The sequence below is a fragment of the Enhydra lutris genome, unplaced genomic scaffold (genome assembly GCF_002288905.1).
Source record: "Enhydra lutris kenyoni isolate GAN:26980312 unplaced genomic scaffold, ASM228890v2 scaffoldscaffold64, whole genome shotgun sequence".
Lineage (NCBI taxonomy): Eukaryota > Metazoa > Chordata > Mammalia > Carnivora > Mustelidae > Enhydra > Enhydra lutris.
The window spans coordinates 8,703,654-8,728,673 of NW_019154148.1; the positions used below are offsets into that span (position 1 = coordinate 8,703,654).

General features: G+C 47.0%; 1 protein-coding gene across 1 annotated transcript in view; it reads right to left on the reverse strand.

The window, feature by feature from the left end:
- Positions 1 to 4,695: 4,695 nt before the first annotated feature.
- Positions 4,696 to 25,020, reverse strand: part of LOC111158869 (ring finger protein 130) — a 101,275-nt gene continuing 80,950 nt past the window's right edge. The window contains exons 5-9 of the mRNA XM_022521169.1: positions 23,635 to 23,717; positions 16,965 to 17,061; positions 14,727 to 14,931; positions 11,516 to 11,609; positions 4,696 to 4,894 (exon numbers count right to left, since the gene is read on the reverse strand). Of these exons, the coding sequence (XP_022376877.1) occupies positions 4,879 to 4,894; positions 11,516 to 11,609; positions 14,727 to 14,931; positions 16,965 to 17,061; positions 23,635 to 23,717 (495 nt within the window). The 3' untranslated portion in view covers positions 4,696 to 4,878. The remainder of the gene's footprint in view (positions 4,895 to 11,515; positions 11,610 to 14,726; positions 14,932 to 16,964; positions 17,062 to 23,634; positions 23,718 to 25,020) is intronic.

A 25,020-nucleotide genomic window follows, 5' to 3' on the forward strand; every position in this document is an offset into this window, starting at 1 on the left:
CAGTGTAGAGCCTGATGAAGGCCGGATCCCACAACCTCAAGATCATGACCTGAGCTGAAATCAATAGTTGGACACTTAACCAACTGAGCTACCCACACTCCAACATGTGGGGTTTAAACAACATATTTCTAAATAACCAATGAATCAAAAGAGAAATCACAGGGGAAAGTAGAAAATACTCTAGGATAAATGATACAAAAAGCACAATATACCAAAACTTATGGATGGGCAAAACTGCTTAGACGAAAATTTATAGTTGTAAATGCTTGTAAGAAAGACCTGAAATTAATAACCTAATTTTCTACTTTAAGAAAAAAGAACAAACAAAACTAGACCCAAAGCAAGCAGAGGAAGAAAATAACAAAGATCTGAGCAAAAATTAATGAAACAGAGAATAGAAAAATAGGCAAATCAATGAAACCAAAAGTTAGTTCTTTGAAAAGGTCAAAATTTACAAACCTTTAGCTAGATTGACTAGGCAAAAAAGGACTCAAGTTACTAAAATCAGGAATGAAAGAGGGGACATTACTACCAACATTGCAGGAATTTTAAAAAGGTCATAAGGGAATCTTACAGGCAATTGTATGCTAACGAGTGAGACAACCTTGATGAAAGAGACCTATTACTACAGAGATAAAACTATAGAAACTGACTTAATTAGTAATAGAAAATTTGAATAGATCTATAAAAGGTAAAGAGAGGGAGAGTCAGTAATCAAAAAACTTCCCACAAGGAAAAGTCCACAGCCAAATGGCTTTACTATTGAATTTTACCAAATAATTATACAGAATTAACACCAATCCTTCTCAAACTTTTCAAAAAACAGCAGAGGAGGAATTACTTCATAATTCATTATATGCGGCCAGCATTACACTGATACTAAAGCCAGAGAAAGACATCACAAGAAAATTACAGGCCAATACCTTTTATGAATACAGATGCATATTCCTCAGCATATACCAGCAACCTGAAATCTGCAACATATAAAAACATAGTCCCACTGTGACCAACTGGGACCAACTGAATCAACCAAGGTTGATTCAACACTATGAAAATTGATCAATATATTATTATGATAAGGGACAAAACACATAATCATTACAATAGGCATAGAAAAAGCATTTAACAAAATCCAAAAGTCATGATAAAAACACTCAATAAGCTAGAACTAGAAGGGAACTTTTTTCAATCTGAAAAAGGGCATCTATGAAAATCCCACAGCTAACATCATACTCAATGGTGATAGTCTGAAATCTTTCTCCCTGAGATCAGAAACAACACATGGATATCTGTTTGCTCCACTTCTGTTCAACATTCTACTAATGGAAGGTCTAGCCAGGGTCAATTAAGCAAGAATATAAAATAAAAGCCATCCAGATTGGAAAGAAAGAAGTTAAAACTATCTTTATTTGCCAAAGAGATGACCTTTTATATAGAAAATTTTAAGGCATCCACTAAAAGACTATTAGTCCTAGTAAATGAGTTCAGCAAGAATGCAAGATCAATGTACAAAAATCAATCGTATTTCTATAGAAATTAAATAAATGGAGAAAGATATCCTTTGTTCATGGATTGAAAGACCGTTTTAAATTTTACTGTTTTTTAAAAAAATTTTATTTATTTATTTGAGAGACAGACAGAGGCAGAGAAAGAATGAATGGGGCAAGGGGCAGAGGGAGAGGCAGCAGCAGACTCCCTGCTGAGCAGGTAGCCTGAAGCAGGGATCCATCTCATGATCCTGAGATCATGACCTGAGCTGAAGTCAGATGCATAACTGACTGAGGCACCCAGGTGCCCCAATATATATTTTTTTTAATTAAAAAAATTTTTTTGGGGGGCGCCTGGGTGGCTCAATGGGTTAAAGCCTCTGCCTTGGGCTCAGGTCATGATCTCAGGGTCCTGGGATCAAGCCCCACATTGGGCTCTCTGCTCAGCATCCCTGCTTCCTCCCACCACCTCTGCCTGCCTCTCTGCCTACTTGTGATTCTATCAAATAAATAAACAAAATCTTTTAAAAAGAAAAAAAAAATTTAAGTAGGTTCCATGCCCAGCATAGACTTGAATTTACAATCTTGAGATCAAGACCTGAGATGAGATCAAGAGAAGGATGCTTAACTTATTGAGCCACCTAGGCACCTCAAAAGACTTAATATTGTTAAGATGACACTACTACCTAAAACAAAGCAGATTCAGCATAATCCCTATCAAAATGCCAGGTGGCATTTTTGCAGAGATTGAAAAACTGATCTTAATTTATATGGAAATGCAATGGATCCTGGATAGCCAGAACAATCTTGAAAAAGAACAAGGTTGGGAGGAGTCACACTTCCCAATTTAAAAACTTACTACAAACGGGGCGCCTGGGTGGCTCAGTGGGTTAAAGCCTCTGCCTTCGGCTCAGGTCATGATCTCGGGGTCCTGGGATCGAGCCCTGCATCGGGCTCTCTGCTCAGCAGGGAGCCTGCTTCCCTTCCTTTCTCTCTACCTACTTCTCTGCCTACTTGTGGTCTCCGTCTGTCAAATAAATAAATAAAATCTTCAAAAAAATTTAAAAAAAATAAAAACTTACTACAAAGCAACAGTAATCAATATCATATGATAATGACACAAGGACAGAAAGAGAGACCAGTGGAATAGAATTGAGAATCCAGAAATAAACTCATATATTATGGTTAACTGACTTTTGACAAGGGTACCAAGACCACTCCAAGGGGGGAAAGAATAATTTGTCCAGCAAATGGTACTGGGATAAATGGATAGCCACATGCAAAGAACGAATGTGGATCCCTACCTCACACCATATACATGTATTAACTCAAAATGGGTCAAAGACCCAAATACAAGAGAACTAAACGATAGAACTGTTGGTTTTGTCACCTTGAATTAGGCAATGGTTTCTTAGACATGATCCCTAAAACACAAACCAAAGAAAAAAACCAGAAAAAAAACCAGATAAACTGGGCTTCATCAAAATTAAAAACTTGTATCTTGAAAGATACTATCAAGAAAGCAAACAACTTAAGGAATAAGATAAAGTATTTATAAACCATATATCTGGTAAGGACCTAGTAATCTAGAATATATAAAGAATGCAACAACAAAATACCACCCAATCAAAAAAAAAATGGGCAAAAGATTCGAAACTGACTTTTTCTAAAGACATTCAGGGGGCCACAAGCACAGGAAAAGCTGCCCAACATCATTAGTCATTAGGGAAATGCAAATCAAAACTGTAACGAGATGGTTTTAAAAAGGAAAATAGTAAGTGCTAGTGAAGATGTGGAGACACGAACTTTTGTACACTGCTGGCGGGAACATGCAACTACAGCTGTTCTGGAGAACATTTTGGCCGTTTTTCAACAAGTCAGAGCTACCACATGACCCAGCAATTCCACTCCTAGGGACAGACCTGAGAGAACTGAAAAGATAATATTCACAGAAACTTTGTCCACCAATGTTCACAGCAATATGATTCATGGTAGCCAAAAGAGGGAAACAACGAATGTCCATCACTGGAAGAGTGGATGAACAGAATGTGGAATGCGTCCATATGACGGAATATTACTCAGCCACAAAAAAGAACCAGCAGGATTCACGCTGTAATGGGAAAACTTGAAGATGTTATCCTACGTGAAAGAAGCCAGATGAAAAGGACTACATACTATATGATTCCATTTCTATGAAAAGTCCAGAACGGGAAGATTCAGAGAGACAGACAGCAAATTTGTGGTTTCCAGGCTGGCAGGGGGATGGGAGGGCTGAGAGGTTACTGCTCTTGGGTATAGGGCTTCTTCTTTTGGGGGTGATGCAAATGTTCTGGAATTAGACAGATGGTTGCACTACCTTGTGAATATACTAAAAACCACTGAAATGGCTTATCCTTTGCAAGGGTTAATTTCTATGGCGTGTTAATCGAAAGATAAAAACCTTTACCCCCTACTGGCTGGAGAATGACTGGGGTTAGTGAACCCATTACAAGTGGGAGTAAGTTCTCATCTCTCAGAGATCCTGAAGTAAAAGGTGGAGAATTCATTGCTCAAAATGTTCACACATACCGATAACCCCTCAAGCACAGAATGCAACAGAACGTAAAATATTTCAACATTTTCCTCAATAATACAGCAAAAATATTTCATTTACGCTTGTAAAATTGCTCTTTTCCAGCTTCTTAGAATTTGCTGTTTTTTTTTTGGTTTTGTTTTTTTTTTAAAGAATACTGTACAAACCAGGTGGAAACCCATCTTGGACAGATGTAATTTATTATTAATCAGTGTGTGTTCTGGAAAATTTTCCTTAGACTCATTCCTTCATCCCACCAATATTTATTGAGCACTTACTATGTGCAAAAGCACTCTACCAGGCACAAGGGATGCGGTGGCGCGCAACATGGCTGAATGTCTCTGCTGCTGTGAGGCTGATGAAGTAGTAAGAGTCTCAGAGATGACGCTGACTCTGAAGAAAGGGAGACGGAGGAACCCCACCGAGGGTCCGGGCAGGCATTACCACGAAGGATGTGCCCATGCTCCAATCTCACTGGGGCGTGGTCAGTACCGTGTGAAATGCCAACAGTGTCACTGTTCCTTCAGCGGGGACTCGTGAACACATTCTCTCTCTGGAACACATGCACACGAAATCCGGTGTATGTGATCTCCAGGTCGGCCTTCGGGACATGAGTGGGTCAATAACACTCGACAGCATGGTCTTTTTTAATTTTATTATTTATTTATTTTAATACAAAGCTTTGGCATTAGCAATTTTATGAAAAAATAAAATGTACTAAAAATAAACGCTTGTGTGGCATGATTGGTAAATGATGCACAAAAATAGGTTCTTTTTTCCTTCAAGGCAATCAGTCAGAAAGCAGTTTTTTTTTCTTCTTCAAAACCACTCTACCCTGTGGAATGAAAGGAAAAAAAAAGACAGAGGTCAAGAATTAGTTAAAGGAGAGTTGCCAATATTTTAAAATAACAGAGAAAGTGATCTTCACTGAAGGGTGGCCTTGGGCTGTCCCCAACGCCTTCCCAGCCCCGCTGGATAAAGCCAGTCAGCTCCTGGCACTTCCCTGAACTCAGCAGCTTAAGATTTGTGGTCAAGTGGCTCGGTCACCTTACACGTGTGTGTGTACTCCCAGCGGGACTGCGGGGAAAAGCCCAGGCTAACAGCATCTTGTTTAGCAATAAGGAGACAGTTACTGCATCATTTACAACTTTTCCTGGTTTGATGCATGTTCTCAGGGCTGTGTGTCCTGAAATCTAGGTCTGTGTCTTTGCAACAGGATCCCCCATTTATGCCTCAAACAAGAATGTCAGTCTTTACTGTGATACGAATTCTGCAGAGGACAGGCTTCCAGTGGGGAGGGCCCTCTCGGCGGACTTGCCCAGACTGCGTGCGCGCATGTCCCTCAGTGGGGAGCCTGACGGAATCCGGGGTCTTGGGCTAACACTGCTCCCCTCAGCCTGGCTCTGTGGGACTGCCCTAGCTCCCCGAAGCCTTGCACAGCTGGTTCACTTCCTTGGTTCCCAATTCATGTCTTTAGCGGTGCTTTCTCTCCTCTCCTCTCTGTCCGGTTCTACATCTGCGTTCCTGACCTCTTCATCTCTGGTCATCGCTCCCTCTTGATTTCCTCTCCTCCTCATGACTTCCTCCTTCAGCTCAGTATTTCACCTCACCCATCTTCCTGCTTCCAGTCTCTACAAGCCAGAGCGACTTCTCAGCCACAGAGATCCTCTTTTTGCTGAAAGGCCTGACACACTGCCTGCTATTTACAAGAACCCAGTCCAAATTCTGCAGTTGGCCTACCAACACCACCGCTTCCAGCAGACACATCAAACCCACAACTCCCTGACTCTGCTCTACTTTTTCCTCTTTGTGCCCTAATTATGCCCGGCCTGGTTCCTGAGTCACCTCCTCCAGGAAGCCCTTGACGACTCCCCTGAGCCACACTGGCAGTTCTGTTGCCTCTATGTGACCCCGAGTGGCTGGGCCCTGGCTGTAGGCTCTCCCGTCCCTTCAGTGGGCACCGTAAGCCTGAGCCCCCTGCAGGACAGCCCCTGCCCCACAGCGCCCCTGCAGGGCAAGGCCTGGTGCCTGGGGGTGCTGGGGACACTGAATGAGCCGCAGAAAGGCCACTCACCACTCCTCATAGAGCTCCGGACCTGACTGTTCACTGCAGCTCTGCTGAAGATCATGCACTGATTTTATAAAACTTCCTCAGAGAAATCAGATATTAGAGGTCAGAACTTTGAATGGGTGAACCAAGATTTTTATACCTAATTTATTTGGCTGTTCTTCTAAGGAACTATAAACTAATGCAGCCACAAGATAAAAGGTACTTGTGAAAACTAGAAATGACCACTATGGAGACAGAGCAGAAGTCCCATCAAAGTTCACACTTCCAGAAAGCCAGCTATCTCCTTCCACCATGTGACGCGGAGCCCTTAAATGTCTCTCTGGAGCGTTCACAGATAAGCAGCGTAAAGAGGTGGGCCCAGAAACACAGGCTTGAACCACAAGCCCTTCTTCCTAGGGTGTTTCTCAGGGGATTCCCCCCAGCCCCTCTGGCCCCCAGGTTGTTTTGTGTATATGTCTTATGCTCTGAGTGACCAAAAGGAAAAGTCAGTACTAACAGAAAGAAGAGGATATGGGGGCAAGTTCAAATCTTCGCTGGCATTGCTACACGAAGGCTGCCTTGGAAAAAATAAACAATCCGCCATGGGTGCTGGTGGAAGCCAGAAGTACTCGGTTGAGAACCAGAAATTCAGGTTTTAGGTCTGTTTCTCAAACCGCAGCCTGCCGCCTGTTACTGGACCATGAGAGCAACGTGGGGTCCCGAGCAGCCTTAACAACCAGGTGCAGAGAAAAGATCAGTGGACACTGCACATGCTGAGGAAAACGTCCGTGAAACCTGTCCAGTTACACACATGTGGATATGGGTCCCACAATGTAAAATGCGGTTCTTATAGCAGCAGGTGGTAAGGAAAAAAAAAAGTTTTAAAGTAACTGATCCTGATACTTCAGGTTCTAAAAGAGGCAGCCAACCCCTCCCGTCGGGCGCGGATCCATCCAAGGAAAGGACCCTTCAGGACAGACAACCGAAGAAGGGCTCTCAGAACTGGAAGGAGACTCTTACTCCCCAACGGGCTGTGGGGTCTGCCTCCGAACAGGGCCAGTCCTGCAGCTCGTTTCTGTCTGCATTAGGTCCTAGCAACTTCCTAGCTTTCAGGGCACCCCAGTCGCGGACAGGCCCTGCCAACTGGCATGAAGCTCTTCTTAGTCTTTGGCGGCGCTCTACTTTCCTGCGGGTGCCCCAGAGCTCCCGAACCCCACGTAAACCCACCCTCTGCCTGCACTGGTTGGTCCCCACGGGACTCTGCTGGGTGTCGCCCAGGGCCCCGCATGGGAGGGAGTTGGTGGGAGGTGTTCAGTGAACAGGAGCTGTTCTTGTCATCTTTGGGGGCCCTTCAAATACTTGGAGACATCCCTCACATCCCTCACATGATCCTCAATTCCTCTCTTCTAACCCAAGCATCCCCAAGACATAAAAATGATTCCATTTTCAGATCCTTTTATACTGAAACACGCCAGTGTTCTTAAGAGTGTGAGCACCTGGGGTGACTCAGCTGGTTGAGCGTCTGACTCTTGGTTTCGGCTCAGGTCATGATCTCAGGGTTGTGAGACTGAGCCCTGCGTCAGGGTGTCTGTTTGAAATTCTCTCCCTTCCTCTCCTTCTGCCCCTCGTCTGCTCACTCTCTCCAAGATAAATAAATCTTAAAAAAAAAAAAAAAAAAAGAGTGTGAACAGAACAATTCAGAAATACTGAACAGAGAGTAAAATAGACACACCCATTCCTCTGACCGGGCTCATGTCTCTATCGCTTTGCCTTGGGGGAGCTGGCTCACCAGGCACACTGGTGGGGATGGCTCTGACCTGGGGCAGAGCTAGGGCTCCCGGCCTCGGGTTATGCTGCGGGATTTTATGTTTGTTCCAGTTACTGTACGTGAACCACATCAAGTTCATTTCCTCCTGCTGAGATGGTTTTGGATCTTGAATGTCTGGGTTACACTCCTGGGCAGATCCTCGGGCACGAGTTCTAGGAATCAGAACCTAGGAACTGAGAAAGGACACGGTGGAGGATACCCATCCGATCCTCCCGTTCAGCTCAAAATCCTACGTCCTCTTCCTTGTCTCACAACTTGTGCCTCAAATAACAACAATGAAAACATACACTTTTCTTACGTTGAGGGGAAAATCGACTGATATGACTGGAAGCTGATAAACGCTGGGACTTAACGAGATTTTCTGAATAATGAGGTAGAGCAACAAACCCCCTTTGGGAACTGAAGTTCACTAACACTGCCTACGAGGTACTAAGAAACGGGGTATGAGAAGACAATAAATAAATTTACCTTGTGTATATCTGCTTCTTTGACTACTTTTCTATTTATATTTGCAAAGTCTCAACATTCACTAGAGTTGTTTGCCGTGTTAAAAAATTAAAGCACAATTAGTCATGGTGAGTATTTTAATAGTATTTTGACACACTGGGAGGGGAGTGACTTCCCATCAGGCACCAGTGTCAGGTCAAGCCCTGGGTAACGGCGCGGGTGCGGAGTGTGGTGAGGTAGGCAGCCGAGCCTCTATCCCGCGGCGGGGCAGCAGCGCCCACACCGAAGCCAGGCCGGCTCGCCTGGCCTCCCCACGTCTGCCTTCACACGGGGCCCACACTGCTGCCTCCTGCCCACTGGCTTTCACCAGGAACTGGAGTGGGTCAAGGTCCTGCTGCAGTCACAATACACAAGTTCAGGGTATTGCTGACAGAAGAGTAAACCAGGAGGGGAGGTAATGTGGGGAGGTGAATTTTGCTATCAACTTCCAGGATAAATCGCTCACATGGGAAAAGACGGACTCTACTCATATAGAAGACTATCTCACTCATGGATGAGGTCACCTAGAAAATCAGAACAGCAATTCAACTGAAAAAACAATCTCATTTTGGCTGTAAGTTTTTGGTAAAGACAAAAAAGGGAAGTGAGATAGATTTCAAAGAATTCATTAATGAAGATTAATTATAAATTTACTTGCTTATATAAACATTTCTGTGGAATTAAAATGACCTAGGAATTTTTCATCAACATTCTTGGGAAGGAGACACTGAGTAAGAGTGACTACTGTCTTTCTTTGATCCTCCACAATTAAGAGGCCCTTTAAAATATTAAGTAATTCATCTTACATAAAAAAGCCAACCCATAAAAGCACAATAGGAGAGAAAAACATCACCCAAAATCTTACTAAATTTAGATAATCACCATTCATATCTTGGTGACCATTCTTTCATGCATCCATGTGTGTCCACACACACACACACACACACACACACACACACACACTCACTCTCTCTCTCTCTCTCCATGGGATCATGAAAATCGTCCTTCAGAGGAGTTCTGACTGAAGGTACAGACAGTATTTGGATGGACAACTTCGGTATCAACCCTCTGCGAAGGCTACTGGGAGAAGGGCTGGCTTCAGAAACGGATCTAGGATGGACGCTGAGACTGAGTCATACAGCCATTTACGCGTGGAGCTGAACTATCATGGCCCAGGGACTTTGATTTCTACAAGGTAACACGTCTACTGAGCCTTCTCTAAACCATCTGACTGATGTGTGACTCGAGCCTCTGGCAGGTCCTGGGTGGCAGCAAGGCAACTGTGAGGTCCCTTAATAGTTCTCTACAAGTGCCTGGAGTGCCTCTATCCGCTGTGACTGGTTTTTGCTCATCTGCGAAAGTCTTAAGGAGGGGGCTTACACCATCAGCTAGCTGATGGGGTCACTGTGAGAGGAAGCGAAAGAGGTGACTGCAGGCAAAATCAGTATTTCCTTCCAAACGGAGGGCCGAATCACAGGACTCATGGAGATCCTGTGATTCAATATTATTTCCTGGAAGAAAATTAAATTCATTTGCCGAATGATAAAGGCAGGGAGACAGTCATCTCGTTCCCAGGACCCTGGAAGATTCTCAGTGGAACTGCTAAGCTAACATTTACTGAGCACTTACTATGTACCAGGCACTGTGCTAAGCACTTTATATGCTACTTCGTAACACCTATGATGTCGTCCTGTTGTTATTGTTATTTTCTGCAGGACTAAAATGAGCTTCCTGAGAAATACAGCTGCCCAGGCCTCCCAAGCAGACAATGGAAAAGCAGGGAGTCAAACCCAGGTTACGTCTAACTCTGGAGTCTGAGCAGTGAACACTGTGCTAAGCCGAAGTCAGCCTGCGTCAGGTGGGCTGACCTGTTGGGAGGAGCAACCTGCAGGCTGAAGGATGGCGACCGACCATGGCATCCTCCCAGTGTGAGCTAGGGGCAGGGATGCCTAAGGGTACTTCTTACAAGTATCTAGTCAACAGGTCAGGTTAGAGATAATAAAATCATGTCACTGTAAGTGGGGGTTACTTGCCCATTTGTTTCCACAGCTGGGCAATGAGCATTCAATTAAATCAATTACAAGGGCTTGGCCGGTTATTACTAATCTGTCAAAATGCCAGGACATAAGTGCGTGTGGCGAGCACATGAATTCCAGTGGTGCTAATTCAGGTCTGTATCTGGGCTGTGTCCCAGGGACACTTTTACCTCCGATGAGTTTTCATATATACTGGTAGAAGAAAGAACTCAATAAAACCTTACGGTAAATGACCTAAATTAAAAACAAAACAAACAAAACCAAAAGCCTTTCCTGCATCTTACCCCCTTGGAAAGCAGCTCCTAGAATACTGCTGGATCAAAATGGACCTCGACAGTCAGCTAGCCCAGTTTAGCCTCAAAACCTCTGACCTCCAGCAGCCCTGACAGGTAACACGTCTCGTCCTGAGCATTCCCCATGGCAAACTGTCTCCCTGGTGCGGGGGCCTGGCTGACAGGTGGGTCTTCCTTTCCCTGAGATGAAATCCGCCTTCCCGTCCCCTGCCCTCTGGTCCTCATTTTGCCCCACTGAAATATAGTTGACACTTATTTTGTTCTCCCCCTGATAGTCTTCCCAATATTTGGAAACAGCGGGTCTTGCTGATCGCTTCTTTCTTGCAGGCTACACATCCACGTCACTGTCCCTCGACCCCAGGTCAGGGTGCCAGTGTTCCATCAAAAGCTACGTATGTAAGAATCCGGGTAAAGTCTGCTGGGCCTATTCCTGCCAATGATCAGGACATGGACCTTCTTGACATCCCGTGACTGTACGGGCGCCCTTGGTCGTCTGCATCACACAGCTGCTGTCCTCTATGCTGTGGCTAGCGAAAGCCCCTAGATCTTTCCTCCCGGGAGCTTGTGTTGCTGAGCAAGGTGACCTCCCAATCCGCATCCTGACTACAAGTACATAGTCACGAAATACCTTACTCTGCTAGGTATGATATCATCAGGATCACTATGCAACTGGTGGAAGCCAATTTTCACCAGCTTTATGAAAATTACAAGTTTTCTTGGGGTCATCTGGCACATGCAATCCAAAAAATAATTTGTTACTTACTCATTAGCATTCAAGCTAGCTGTGGCTCTGATGATCATGTAGCAGAGTGTGAGAGCACTGAGGAGGCCAAAACTGGCAATAATAAACCATTCTTCTGTTGACAAAGGAAAGGGAGGAAATCACTCTGGGGAGAAGGCTTAAGTCAAATCGATGTCAACATTTCCCTCAAATGCAACGAAGCAGACGTCAACGGAGGTGTAAGCCAAGACTGGCCCAAGGAAGTGAAGCAGGAGGAGGTTTGCCAGAGAGCTACTAACTGGAGAAGGTTAGTGGAGGTAGCGGTGAGAGCTGCAAGGGAGAAAGGAAAGCATGGCCCGGACAGTTCTTCCAGTTAAGGTCCTGACGTCTGTGAGGAGTGTGGCCACCGAAAAGCGTGCAGGAGAAACAGGTCTATCAGATCGCACGTGGACAGAGATTTTTAAACCGCTGCTTTACATGACAGCACGGCAGACTTAGCCACACTTCTACAACCTTTCCTTCTTCGTTCTGTCACTTCTGCGTGGTTGTGTCACTCATTCTTAGTGGAAGGCTTATAAATACGGAGTAGGGGTCCCAGAAGTCTTGGGGGCACTCCACGCAGTCCACAGGCTGGTCTTCTGGTCTTTCTTTTCTCCTGGGCTTGGGCTTACTTACAGCCTTTATGTAAGAAGGGCACCTTCCTGGTGTCTCCTGGAAAGGACTGCCTTTCCCAGCCCCAGCGGCGAAGCGGCTCTGGCTGTGTCAAGCCGGTGACTCACCAGAAAGCCGGCCCATCAGAGGGCTGAAAATCTCTGGTACGCAGAACTCTAGAATTTTCAGCTAGCCTCCTTCTAGATCCAGGAAGTTAGTTAATGTTTTCCCTTCTCTTGAAAGCCCACGCTATCAAGATAATGTTCCACAAACATTCTTTAACTGAAAACCTCCAAAATAACTTGTGAACCAATCCTGACTTCCTAGTAAGTGTTCACTACAAAACATTTCCTAAAGTCTATGCTACCCGGGGCCGGTTTAACAAAGTGGCTCACAGCGAAGCCCCTCTGTATCAGCAGTGGGGCAGCTGGAAGACACTCGGCCTTGGAATGCCCAAAGTTTACACGCGGAAGCGGAGCGTGTAACACGCATGTTCTCAATCTGGTGTCCACCAGTCCCACAGATATGCAAAGCTATGAGTTCCTAGGAATTTTTCTAGAAAAAGGTTCTTATATTTTCATTGGATTTTAAAGGTGGTGATCTTCAAAAGGTTAAGAATTGCCCTTCAGGGCTCCAGGATGATGAGTTTGTTCTATGAGCATCGGCCATCTTGTTTTATACTATTAAAATGCTTAGCAAACTGTTTCTTTTTTGATAGTAGTGCTGCCACTGCTTCCTGGATTATAAATTCCTCATGAGTACAGTGAATTTATAAGGTTTTAAGTAAAAAAAATGAACATTTAAGAACCGATACCAAATTGGCCATCTTTACCTGCGTGGATTTTAAGTTAGGAAAAATGGACACTGGCATTTGAAAAAAATTAAGAGATGACTGGTCATCAGGATCAAGACGCTTCATTCGGTGTTCTTTATTTATTTATTTTTTTCTTCCCAGAGACCTTCATACGTGATAAGTAGACTGCGTTTTAGAGCTGCAAGTTCCATGTTTCTGCATTCGGAACAGACCATCCACAGACCCATGGCATTTAGGTTATAAAAACTAGTAACCAAAAAGAAGCAGGTGCAACCACAATGATCCCCTGTGGGCCCAGGGACATTCTGGCAGCAGCCGGGCCCCTGGTCAGCCCTGCCCACCCCACTGGGTACTTAGCACAGTGCCTTGCACAGTGGATGCTGGGACACTACAGAACTCTGAGGGAAAGGTGAGGATGCTTTGGGCTAATTTAACCACATGAATTGATTAACAAGTGTCAATTCCACTAAAGGTGATTCATTTGATACATGAAGTAACATTTTTTTAATCATCAAAATATAAGATTTTGAAAGGGCATTTCGGCATAAAATATAATGGGATCAGAACTTAATGTAGTAGTAGGTGCTCAATAAATGTCGATCAATGAGGAGCCTACAAAAACTCATTGATAAACAACCTGTTTCCTTTATTGCTATTGGATCAGTTTTTAAAAATCTACCCCCTAAAACCTGAAAACATGAAAAGCTGTTAAAACAAATCACTGGGACGTGGTAGGAAATGAGTCAAACTGCATCGAAGAATACTTTTCCTTGTTTTATAACTGAATGAAGTTTCCTTGAGTTTAGACAAATGATAGCACAAAAGCTGGGACACTGTTCATGACTACTAATCTCTGGTCAGTGGGAAACATGTGCACTGCAATTGAGCAGCCCATACATGCCTTACTACATGGAGGAAAAATCCTTTGTGACGGATTACTCCGTGCCGCGGCCTCGTGGGGCTTAGGGCTGGAAGCGACAGCAAGCGACAGCACGCACTGGGAAGGCAGCACCACAGTGGTGACAAGGAGCGCGGAGAAGAGGCGGTTAGATGGAGAGACCACATAGAGGATGGAACTGAAGGGGACAGCTGGCTTGTTACAGGGTGAACGCCCACAGGGCCCACACACACACACGCCGGCCGGCCCACGCACACTGTCCTTCAGTCTTGGCCATCGACACACTCGGAGCGCCACGTCTCTCCTCGGCAACACTTCACCCCGCAAGACATTCCAGCCTAGTGAGAGCGTTTTTAAAAGTACATCCCCGTTTGGCTTTTTCCCGCCCCAGATACAGTGACCCCAAAGAGGGAAGTGCCAAGACACCAGACTTCATAAAGTGAAGTGAGCAGCAACAGGACGTCTCAACTTCCCCAGAGCTGTTCACCTCTGTGTTCAGATTCTGCCCTGGCTTTACACAAAGCCGCCTGCAGCCTGGTGCTTGAGGCTGGTGACACCACACGTGACACCCTGCGTCGCATCCCAGCGTGACCGCTTCCAACACCCGTGGGCAAGGCAGTCATCAAAGCAGGTGTCTGTACAGCTACCGAGACAACTTGTCAGACGGCAGCTGTTCTGACTTAGTACACACAAATCCACAAGCTCCTTATTACAAGGAAAGGTCTGTCTTCCCAAATACCGTTTCAACAGCAGTATCTGTCACTTCCTCCGTTACAGATTAACTCCCTGGCCTGGGTGACTGCCTCCTTCCTCTGCCGTCTGGAGCAGTCAACACACACCAAGCCGCAGCAGCAAACCTGCCCTGCGCCTGGGTACAGGGCCCCACTTACTTGTTACTGCAATGTTGATCTCTCCCGTTCTGGGAGTGAGCTCCCCATCCTGAGGAAGAGGCGAGATCCCCGAAGTTCGAAGTGGCTCGAGGCCTAGGGAGTTGTCGCTGGCGAGGTCGCCTAGGGCTGATCTTCGGTTAACGGCCTGGGTTCTGGTGAGCCTTTCCATGTCAAACGCTACGTTATCAGTACATGGCAAATTTGGCTGCAAAACATTCCCAGATTAAGAGTACTTAGAAGCATAGCAAATCTCTGACAAAATTCTGAATGTCTGACACCCTGCTGAAAGACTTAAAGATTTTTTTTCCATGTGACTTCCTCTCATTTCTTTCCCCATTTACCCTTTCTCACCCAAGAATTTTCCTTTAAAAGAAACAGATGATTTCCCCCCAAACATGATACAAAGGAAACCAAAATCCACTGCAGAGCTGAGAAAACTGGACACTTGAGCCTCACGAAGAGATGACAAGCTCTGGGAGACACAGCTAAATGACAAACAGGAAAACGCCTCACTCTGGGTCTTTCAGTAATGCTGAGGGAGGGCAGAGAAAATCAAATACTGCTTTCCTCCTACTAACTTCTCTGAAATGCCCTGCTCTGAAAAAGTTTTAAAATATCTTCTACCTTTAGACACAAGGAAAGCACACGACCAAGAGCAGATCAACGGTGAAAAGACCTTTGAGTTGTGGGTAAACCATTGGTTTCAAAATTGAAGCATCTGGCCCTGAAGGAGAGGTAGAGAGCTGCCCTGAGCCAAAGCCTACCCACTAAAAAATGGGTGCGGAAGTCTCCTGAGGTAGCAAGATGGCTATCTGGTTTCCCCAGCAGCCTTCAGTTCCGGCAGACGGCACTGGAAGCAGAGTGGGGAAGGATGGCGGAGAGGAGCTCAAGAATGGAGAAGTGACAGCCAACGAGACCCACAGCAACGGCTTCCTGGGTAGAAGAACTGCTCTAGATTGCCCCACAGCCAGAGGAAAATGCTTAGAATGATACCCAGTCAGAAGAGGTTTACTATGGCTTTTAGATTTAAAATTATGAGAGCTTGTAATAGACTCCAGAAGGATGTTCTTTAAAAACACAAGGGAGATGTGTCTGTACTTCAAAGAACAGGACTGAAGGCAAACCAACCACAGCAACCAAAAGAGGCGAAGTTAATACTTCTGGAAACATCTGCCACACATCAGATATCAGGGCGGATGCTCTATGCTAAACACTTCCCACGGGGGGTGACTGTTCCCCATGTCTGGAGACATTCGGACTGTGTGACTGGTGAGTGACTGTGACTACTAGCCTTTGGGAGCCGCCAAGGATGCGGGGGACACTCTACAGGGCACAGGATGCCCCCCACCCTGATGGAATTATCTGGTCCAGTGTCAGCAGTTCTGAGGAAGAGTAACCCTATGTTCAACTATGTCAGTGATGTGGTCTCTGGAGCTGGGAGGAGCCACACTGCCCACCTGGACCACTCTGGTGTTGACCGATGGCATAATTCACGTGGGACTTCTCAGACGAGCTTTGGGTTGCAAAGCTAAAATGAGCAACTCATCTGCTGGACACACTAAACTTCTGGTTCCACAAGGAAATCATTCATCCACTCTTTCTTGAGACCAGCAAGTATTTTATTTTCCTCTAAGGGGCATTAATTTTGGACAGATATGTCCTCCAGGGCGACCTGGAGGAAGTCTCCCAAGGTCCTTGGTGAGTCAGTGCTGACCCGCCTGGCCAGAGCTGAATGAAGTACTGTGTGGCCTTGGACCAAAGGCCCTGCCAGGCACTCACCGCCCACCTTCACGACCTGTAGCTGACCAACGCCCCAAGGAGCGAAGCCAGATTCAAGAGAATGAAACTTAAGTGATGACATAGTTTTATAAGATGCTGAATGAGGAAAAAATTTACTACAGGACCAAAGTCAAAAGTCTCTATATCTAGCCCTTAATAACAAAACAAAACAAACAACCCCCCCCCCCAAAACCCTGTAATGAAAGCAAACCCCACCCCTCTCTCTGTTGCCATTCTTCCCTGCATTTCTACCACCCAATGGCTTCCGAGTGGACTAGTTCAGGTCTTATCTTCTCTTCTGGGAGTTCCCCAAGACGGTTGGACTCTAAGAATGTGGAAGAATGGCTGTGTGGCAGAGAAAGCCTGTGCTCTCTCGCGAGACTTAACCACCCACCTGTCCCATGCTGGCTCATATGCAGACACCACCACACAAAAGGAGTGACGAAACAGGAAACATACCACAATTCCCAGGGCCTTCAAAATATTAAGTTTGCACATTGGACAGGTACAATGTTCACTAAGCCAGGGATCCACGCAGGACTTGTGGAAAACATGCCTATAAAAACAAAACACAAAAAATGGAGAGTTGTATCATGGATTATATACTGAACAACTATTAGACCCAGAAATGGAATTTTTAGTTAGTCTGTTTCTCCCTCCTTTTGGAAATATTGGCAAGTCCTAAGAGAAAAATATTGGGGATGTATTAAAATACAGCTGGTAGAAAACCTCCTGACCCCAATCTGTATGCTGAAAACTGGCAAGTGGTATTTGGCAGTTCAGTCTTTTTATTCTAGCATTTGAAGAAGCAGGATTTTCTTAAGAATGGAACAAACTATACCTTATCAATCAGTTATGTTTTATACAACAGCCAGAGTAGAAGGGAAACTGAAGAAGGTACGAACCAAGGGTTGAATGAAAAGTTTTTTGCACAACCATGAATTATTCATGGAACTTGGTTTCCATGTCATTTATAACATTATTTAAGAAGACTTCTAGGCAATGTTTTAAATGTGAAAGTTATGAGGTGGTTAGGAGTGTTTTAGAGATGAAGGGTGCCTAGGAATATGGTGACACTGAGCGAACAGTTTTCAGTGGAAATGTGAAGGGGAGAGAGAGAGGATGGGTGATTTTTTTTTTTTTTTCACTCAGGAGAGTGGAAAATCACTTCCTTGTGATGGAAAAGCAGTCACAGAGTCTTGCATTCTTAGAAAAGGGACCTGTGCCTTGTGGAAGGGAGAGACTTTGAGGGAGCTGTGGCAATCACTTCTCAAATTCAAGGACTCCCCATGGCAGCTGGTAGAAGCTAAAATGAGGCCCCAGAGTCCTGGCCAGAGAGGGAGAGAGGCGGGTGCCAGGACACATAGCCTGAGCACCTCAGAGGAACTATATTTGGAGTCTCAAGATAAAAGAAATTTCAAGAAAGATATCAGATGGAAACATGGTACGCCTTTACAACTTTGTGAATCTGTAATTTATATGTGGCTTATAATTATATGCAGCTGCTTAAAAATGCAGTTTTCATCAAATAAAGGAAGGGGTCTAAACATCTTGCTGCTTTACTTGGGATTTGGAAGAAACATGCATGCTTACAGCTTCAACCTCAACACTGGATCCGCACCACCTACTGATAGTTGGTAACTTTGCCCTCACTTCTTCGGGTAAGAATAAAGATCTCTAAGACTGAATTTATCAGTGCAGTGAACCAGAACTTCCTTGTCCCGGTAGGCTTTTATTTAACTTGCAGGTTTTTACTCAAGGGGCAAAAGTCATCAAACCATAGGTGAGCCCGAAATTCATTTAGTACACACAAAGCACATCCACTTCTTGTTCCGGTATCCTCGTAGAAGAGTGCTCGGGGTGGGGGGGGGGGGTTGAGGGAGTGGGGGGAAGGGCTCCTGCCTGCAGGGCCCCATACCCCAGCAGCTGTCAACTGTGCCAGAATTCACTGTAGTCTGGTAAAGACTAGCATAAGGCTTCTAATCTTTCTGGGGATACAGACCCCTTTAGGTCGACTAAGTGACAGGATCCTCCGCCTCACAAGGGTGCATCTGCCTAACCTCTGACCTACAGACCTCTGAAGGTCTGGTTAGTGCCGGGTTGGTTAGTGGGACAGGCGATGGAGGCCAGCTTCATGTGGGGTGGATGATGGACTTTGGGTGGTTGGCAGGTGACAGGAGAGAAGAGGCTGCATGACCTGTGATGGGGCCACCGGCAGCAGCTGTTTGCAGAGAGAGACCCTGGTTTCAGCAAGTAGCCGCAGCCTGGGGGCAAATGGTGGTTTGCTCTCCAGGCTCTCCATCATCAGCGTTTTCACTTTTCTTTTTTTCTTAGCCTACTGCCTTTCATTTCTATTACTGGTTGTTCAGAAAAAGATAGTATAATCCCATATTTAATTTTTAAAGCTGCATGAGCTGAGTGTTCTTTGTTTATCTGTTCTTTAACTTCAGTTATACACGGGTTTTCCCTATGTCGGGGTTTTAAACTGTTCCCTTTGAGGTTTGTCGATGTAAAGGACTGTCCCTCCACCCCCCCTTGCAGTACAGTAATGGACAACTACAACTAACTGGGTCTCCAGGGAGAAACTCAGAATGTCTCCCTTCCCTAGCTGGCCCCAAATCTGAAGAAATTAAGTTTTTTTCCTTAAACTAAAAAAATCTTTTCCTTGTGACTGTGTGTGTACCCTGTGTTTCTCCTGTTGACCACCCCAACCTCAGTCAGCCACCTACCCACTCCCTCCTTCGACAGAGTCCCCGAGAGCCTGGTTCATGTACCTCGCCTTGGGGGGAGATGCAGAGGTTGTCAGCCTGGCTCCCACGCATGCCCCTCTCGTCTGAAAATGGCCCGGCAGCTTCCCTGTCCACCCACGGGCCCTCTGATGCAGACCCCCGCCTCCTCGGGGCCACTGCTGCTATCTTGGTGGGTAAGTGCCCTGTGCTCCTTCTTGCCCTCCTCACCCATCCCCTTCCCCTCTTGCGTTACCGCTGCACGAAGCTCGGCAGTGCCCCCCCATTCCTCCCAGACACACTTCTGCCGCTGCAGTCTGAGCCTGCCTCCTGGCTGTGTCAGCGTGGAGCTGCCAGGCCTAGAGGCGAAGGCACGCGCTGTTTGGAGAGGCAAGTGACGAGCTTCGTAGAACACTTAGAAAACCCCCAGCGGCGTGCAAATGCAAGGTACCATTAAACACGCGCTCAGCCGAAGTCATGCTAACGCTTCCCACACTAGCCCAACAAGTGGTCAGAATGTGTGCGCAGGCCTCTGGTGCCAGCACGCCCAGCACCAGTGATGTCTGACTAGCTCACAGGTGTACCCCGGGCCCCCACGGTCACCTCAGTGGGTGGCTTCTGGGGCCAGCCAGAGAAGCCCTTCCCACTGTGATAAAAGACTCGAGCAGTCAGAGTACACGTGAAAGCAGGCGATGCGTCGAGGACCAGTGAAACGTGGAAAGAACAAGCAGATCAGAACTTCGGGGAAAATCTCTTTATTCCTGCAAGAAATGCTCTGGGGTACAGAATGCAGAGTGAAACCAGTAGTAGGGCGCCCTCCCCTTTCTTACTTCCTGCACACCTCACAAACTGGAGAGGGCAGAGCGATGGCCGGAGATGGGGAGAGGAGGGTGCACTAGAGCTGAGTGGTTTTCCCAGCTCCTCTTGGTGCCGTGCAAGAGCCTGGCAAATATAGAGGGATCCAGAATTATGAAAGGTCAGAGATGAGAACTCTTCCCCCTTGCCGGGCTGGCAGCAGACAGTGCTGGAACAGGCTCTCCCTCAAGGTGGGGATACGTCCGTGATGCCTGATGCAGCGGTCAGAGGATGGACCCCTTTTAGGCTCCCTATGTAACATCCTGGACACATGGTGATCCAAGCGATGGCCCTCGACTTCTGAAAAGTATTTTTAACTACTAAAAGAATGTTGTGGCTGACCTTTAAATAAGAGGTCTAAATAAGGTGGCAGTTTCTAAGACGTGCTGGCTAACTTCCAAGGATGATCAGCTGTAATCAACGGACACAAGCAGGAGGCCCCTAAACGAGGCCAAGAGCCATCTGTCCACAGTAAATTAATGTGACGGAAGAGGAAAAAGAAAGGTCATGCAGCAAAAAGGCAGCAATCCATGAGCTATGCTCTCTCTAGATAGAAAGTCTAAGTTCAGTCTGCAGAGAAGCTTGTTAAAAATTAAGGATGGACAGAAACAAAGGCACCTGGGCTTTCCTTGGTTCCTCACTCAAGTGAAGAAGGGACAGTGAGCACAGCTCCTTCCCGAAGTCTGGCTGTGAAGAGAGGAGCCGCAGGACGGTGTTTAGCAATGGCTTATGACAATGGCATAGGACGGGCTTGAATATGATGAAATGTCGGCGTACAGACAGAAAGAACAAAAACTGGCGGGGCAGAGAGTCAGCAGAGTAAGGTCCCCTGGGCACGGGGAGGCTGAGGCAGAAAGAGTGTGTCAGAACAAAAGGAGCCTGCCGCCATCCTGATGGGAAGGGACACTGCAAGGCTGGGTGGGGAGGCAGGTGCACTGAAAGCTTGAGGCCGGGAAGTAGAGGGAATTTTGGGGTCAAACAACCATAACTTTGTCCGTGAAGCTGCGGGGGAAGCTATCTGGCCAGAGTGAGGAACAAAGGGATGAGCCACGGTGTTTAAAGGAGAATGAACAAGGAGAGCCAACCAGGGAAAGAGACGGGTGCTCTGGGCAGCACTCCAGGCCCAGCCGGTGGGGGCCAGAGAGAGTCCCATGGGAGGCAGTGAGGCGCCAGCACTGCTGGGCATGAGAGCTCAAGGGAGAGGTAGCAGAGTCACTCTTCTGCTCTGTTCCAAAGCCCTACAGACAAAAGAGGAAGGGCAGGATGTTCCAGGCAGAGGGAAGAAAGGAGGTAGCAACCCACAGCCCAAATTCATTTGTAAGTATCCTAGAGGGGGTCCCCCAGAAACCAGAGGTGTGGGGAAGATATGAAGTGAAGATGGAGATCTGGCCAAGGCCACCCTCTATGTGAGTGGTTGCCTCGACTGTGTGTAGGGGCTGCTGTGGGCCTCTCGGGGTGGGGGGGGCGGCGGCCAGGGACACCGCTAAAGATCCTGTGATGCACAGGCCAGGCGCCCCACCCCCACCCCAAAGGATCCCAAAGGATCATGTGGTCCCAAAGGTCAACAGTACCAAGGCTCAGAAACCTTGCTCTGGGTGGGAAGCTGTCGATTCCGGTCCCACAGAACGTTGCTCGACGTGCAAGGTTAATTTTTCCTATACCTGAGAATCTTGCTGTCGGTACCATTTCAGTGAGGTAAACGGCTGTGCTGAGCAGAGAAGGCTACCACTTGCTGAGGCTTTAGGAGTACGTGTAACGGAGAGCACCCAGCCCCAGAGCAGAAGGGGGACTCGGGGAGAGCGACAGACAAGGACGCAGCAACGGAACACAACCCACCGAGGACGCAGTGCCCTGACAGCGGGCACAGAGAAATGTCATTAAGTTTGCCAGAATTCTAACATCCAAAAGCGGACTGCAGCCACAGGCGCAGCCACAGAAGGGCGAGGCCCGGGACGGAGGGGCATACTGTGGAGTGCTGCTCAGGTGCCTATGACGAGCCACAGGCCCAGGCTCTGGGATGTGTTCTTCTGAACACTCCCCACGGATTCTGACACACCGTCTGGTTTGGAAAGCACTGGATTAAGTTAAGAAAAAGGAGAACGAAGAATGAAACTTCGGAACAGCCAGTGCTCAGTAGGCGGGGAAGAGGGTGAGCAAGCTTCCAGAGTAGTCTATTTTTGGTGGAGGCCCCCCTGAGGAAGACACTCTCGAGCTAGTAACAACCATGATTGGCTTCAGAGGCCTTTGTTCTTCAGTCCAGATGGTCCCTCTCGGGGGGCGAGAGGGACCCTGGCCTGATATAGGAAGACAGAATTTGGAAAGACTTGGCCTCTTCCTGGTGATTCTGGTATCAGAGATCCGTGCAGGTGAAAACAGGTTTAAAACCAGCCAAGAGTGGGTAATGCTTTATACTGTACCTACTGATCTTCCTGGTTTGTATTTGGATGTGTATTTCCTCCAGACTCATGTTTTAAACCATACCTGACGGCAGCTGAAGGAAATATGCTAATTATGCAATTTAATTTTCTACAGGAAATGTACCGTTAGTTTTGTAGATTTTCCTTTATAAGTAAACTAGATTGACTTGAATTCTAGAAGCTGGTTTTCTGTTTCAGCATATGGAATTATTCTTAAGTTCTATGATTAAGGAAAAAAACAAAACCCCTCGCGGATCTTTCTAGGTTTAAAATCGATGACTTTGGGAAGAAAACAGTACCAGTAGCCTCATGGAGACAACCACTGACAATTATTTCATTTGTTCACATGTTCTGTGTTATTAAGTGGTCAGCATGGTTATGTTTTAAGGGAGCGGAAAAAGTTAAAGTCTTTGATTTGAGGTTTCTCAGTAAGCGACTTTGTATTTTTTCCATTCGACATGCTTCTAAAGAACATTTGCTCTATTTAGAGCCCCACACACGAGTGAATGTGGCCCGATATAAGGAGCAGTAAAGGCAGACCTTTACTTTGACTCCCCCGTTTCTGGACCATGAGACCCCGGCATCTGCCAGGAGGGTCCCTGTCCCTCAGGTACAGCGGGGAGAAAAGCACGGACCCTGGCACAGGACAGTAACCTCAAGCGCACCCAGCAGAGGGCCTGGCCCAGCAGGCAGTCCGAGTAACCCAGGTTCAGAAGGATTGGTCCAAGTCCTAGAGTTTTGGTTCCTGGCGACAAGTGAACACCACAGAGCCTTCACGGGAGGGCCTAGTGATGCGCTGGGATTTAACAGGAAGAGGAGCAAGGGGCTCCTTTTGAAACCCATGAGAGTCCCAGAATTGAACATTCTTGACTCTTACGGTCTTAGGCTATGATGTGGCCAAAGGTTCTCCCCGTGTTTCTCACCAGCAGCGGAGGCCTGCTGTCAGTGCATGCCGAGGCACACAGCTCCTGCCGACTGCTACCCCTATCACGGGTAACGTGGTGCCCTGCCCCCGCCTGCCACCAGAGCTTGGAAAGCAGGTGCCGAGAGCCAGTGGGACCCTCGCCCTGAGAGGGGGGCGTGCGTGCCCCACAAGCAGCACTCTGTTTTAAACAAAGGACATGGACATACTTGCAGGGGAGAATCCGCACCACATCGTTCTGCTTGTAGCTCTCGATACAGACTGCGCAGTGATCGAAGTCGGGGTCTGTTTCCTGCGAGGAGAAGCACAGGCATGAGAGTCACAGGCTAGAATGGAAGCCATACAGAAACGGGTAGACAATCCAGCAGAGCATCTTCCCGTGGCACCCACGGCGAGCAAACCATTAGGAAGTGAACAGCTACCAATGCTTCTCACGTTTTCAGTTGCTTAACTGCACTGATCCAAATGATACTAAAACCCCTCTACCTCGTTTTGAAACTATGTTGTAATAGTTACTGCTAATTCTATTTGTGAAGGGTCTTAGAAGGTAGAATTTTTACTTGTGTTTCAAGATTCAAACCCACCATCACTGTGGACAACCTCCTCTCGCCCCACCACGGCGGCATCATTGCTCTGGGTCAGTGGGTTTCCCACACACCCTCCACAGTGTGGGTCGTCCTCCGACTACGTATCAGAGTGTGGGCAGGAAAGATGGTGAGCCCCCAAAAGACCAAGCCCCAAGGATGGGAGCTGGTCCCAGGTCTGGGGTAGAGAACAATCATGGCCTGACCCAATCCTGGGTTTTTGTGGACACTCCGGAGGACTCAGCCGGGTGGTTGGCCACCCAGATTAACTGGCTTCCTTCTTTGCCCATGCCAGGAAGGGACTCCCCTGAGTTGTCGTAAGTGGAGCACTACCAGAACATAAGCCGGGAAAGGGGAAACAACCTGCTGTGTCACAGCCACTGGGACTGAAACTCAGTGGGACAACTCTGGGTAGGTCTAGGAGATGCAAACTTGGCAGAGGTGTTGGTGTGAATAAGGAAAGACTGTTTGGTGTTAGCCTGAAGGACAACATAAGATGCGTAGGTTAGACCAGCTCTGGGGAATTTCAGTTGATGTGGCAGCTGAAGGCCGCCAGGCCAAAAGGGTGACTATTCCCTCTGGGATTAGACAGCTGCTGTCCTGATGCTGCTTTTACTTTCTGCCGATGTTTTTACCTGTCTCTTCCCTTAGTGTTCACTGAAAAGGTCTCCACCCTCCAGAGCCATGTCAAAGGGGGTGGGAATAAAAATGGGTGAAGTCAAGAAAGTGGAGAAACTACGGAGGATGGAGAATTGTCTGAAATTACCCTCCCAGGGCTGTTCATCACAATGTGAGAGCCGGGTGCGCTGCAGAAAACAACTTCGGGCTTATGCCTGTAGAGGCGCAACTTTTCCCTCTAAATAACCGAATGCATGGCGTATAGGCTCTAACCCCAAGCTGCTGTTTCGTCCTCATGCAGCAGAAGCGGGCTCCACGTGACGCGAGGCCCAACCGGGCAGCTCTGGTAAGCTGTCTCAGCCACGGCCTCAGTCACTGGCTTTCTCACTCCGT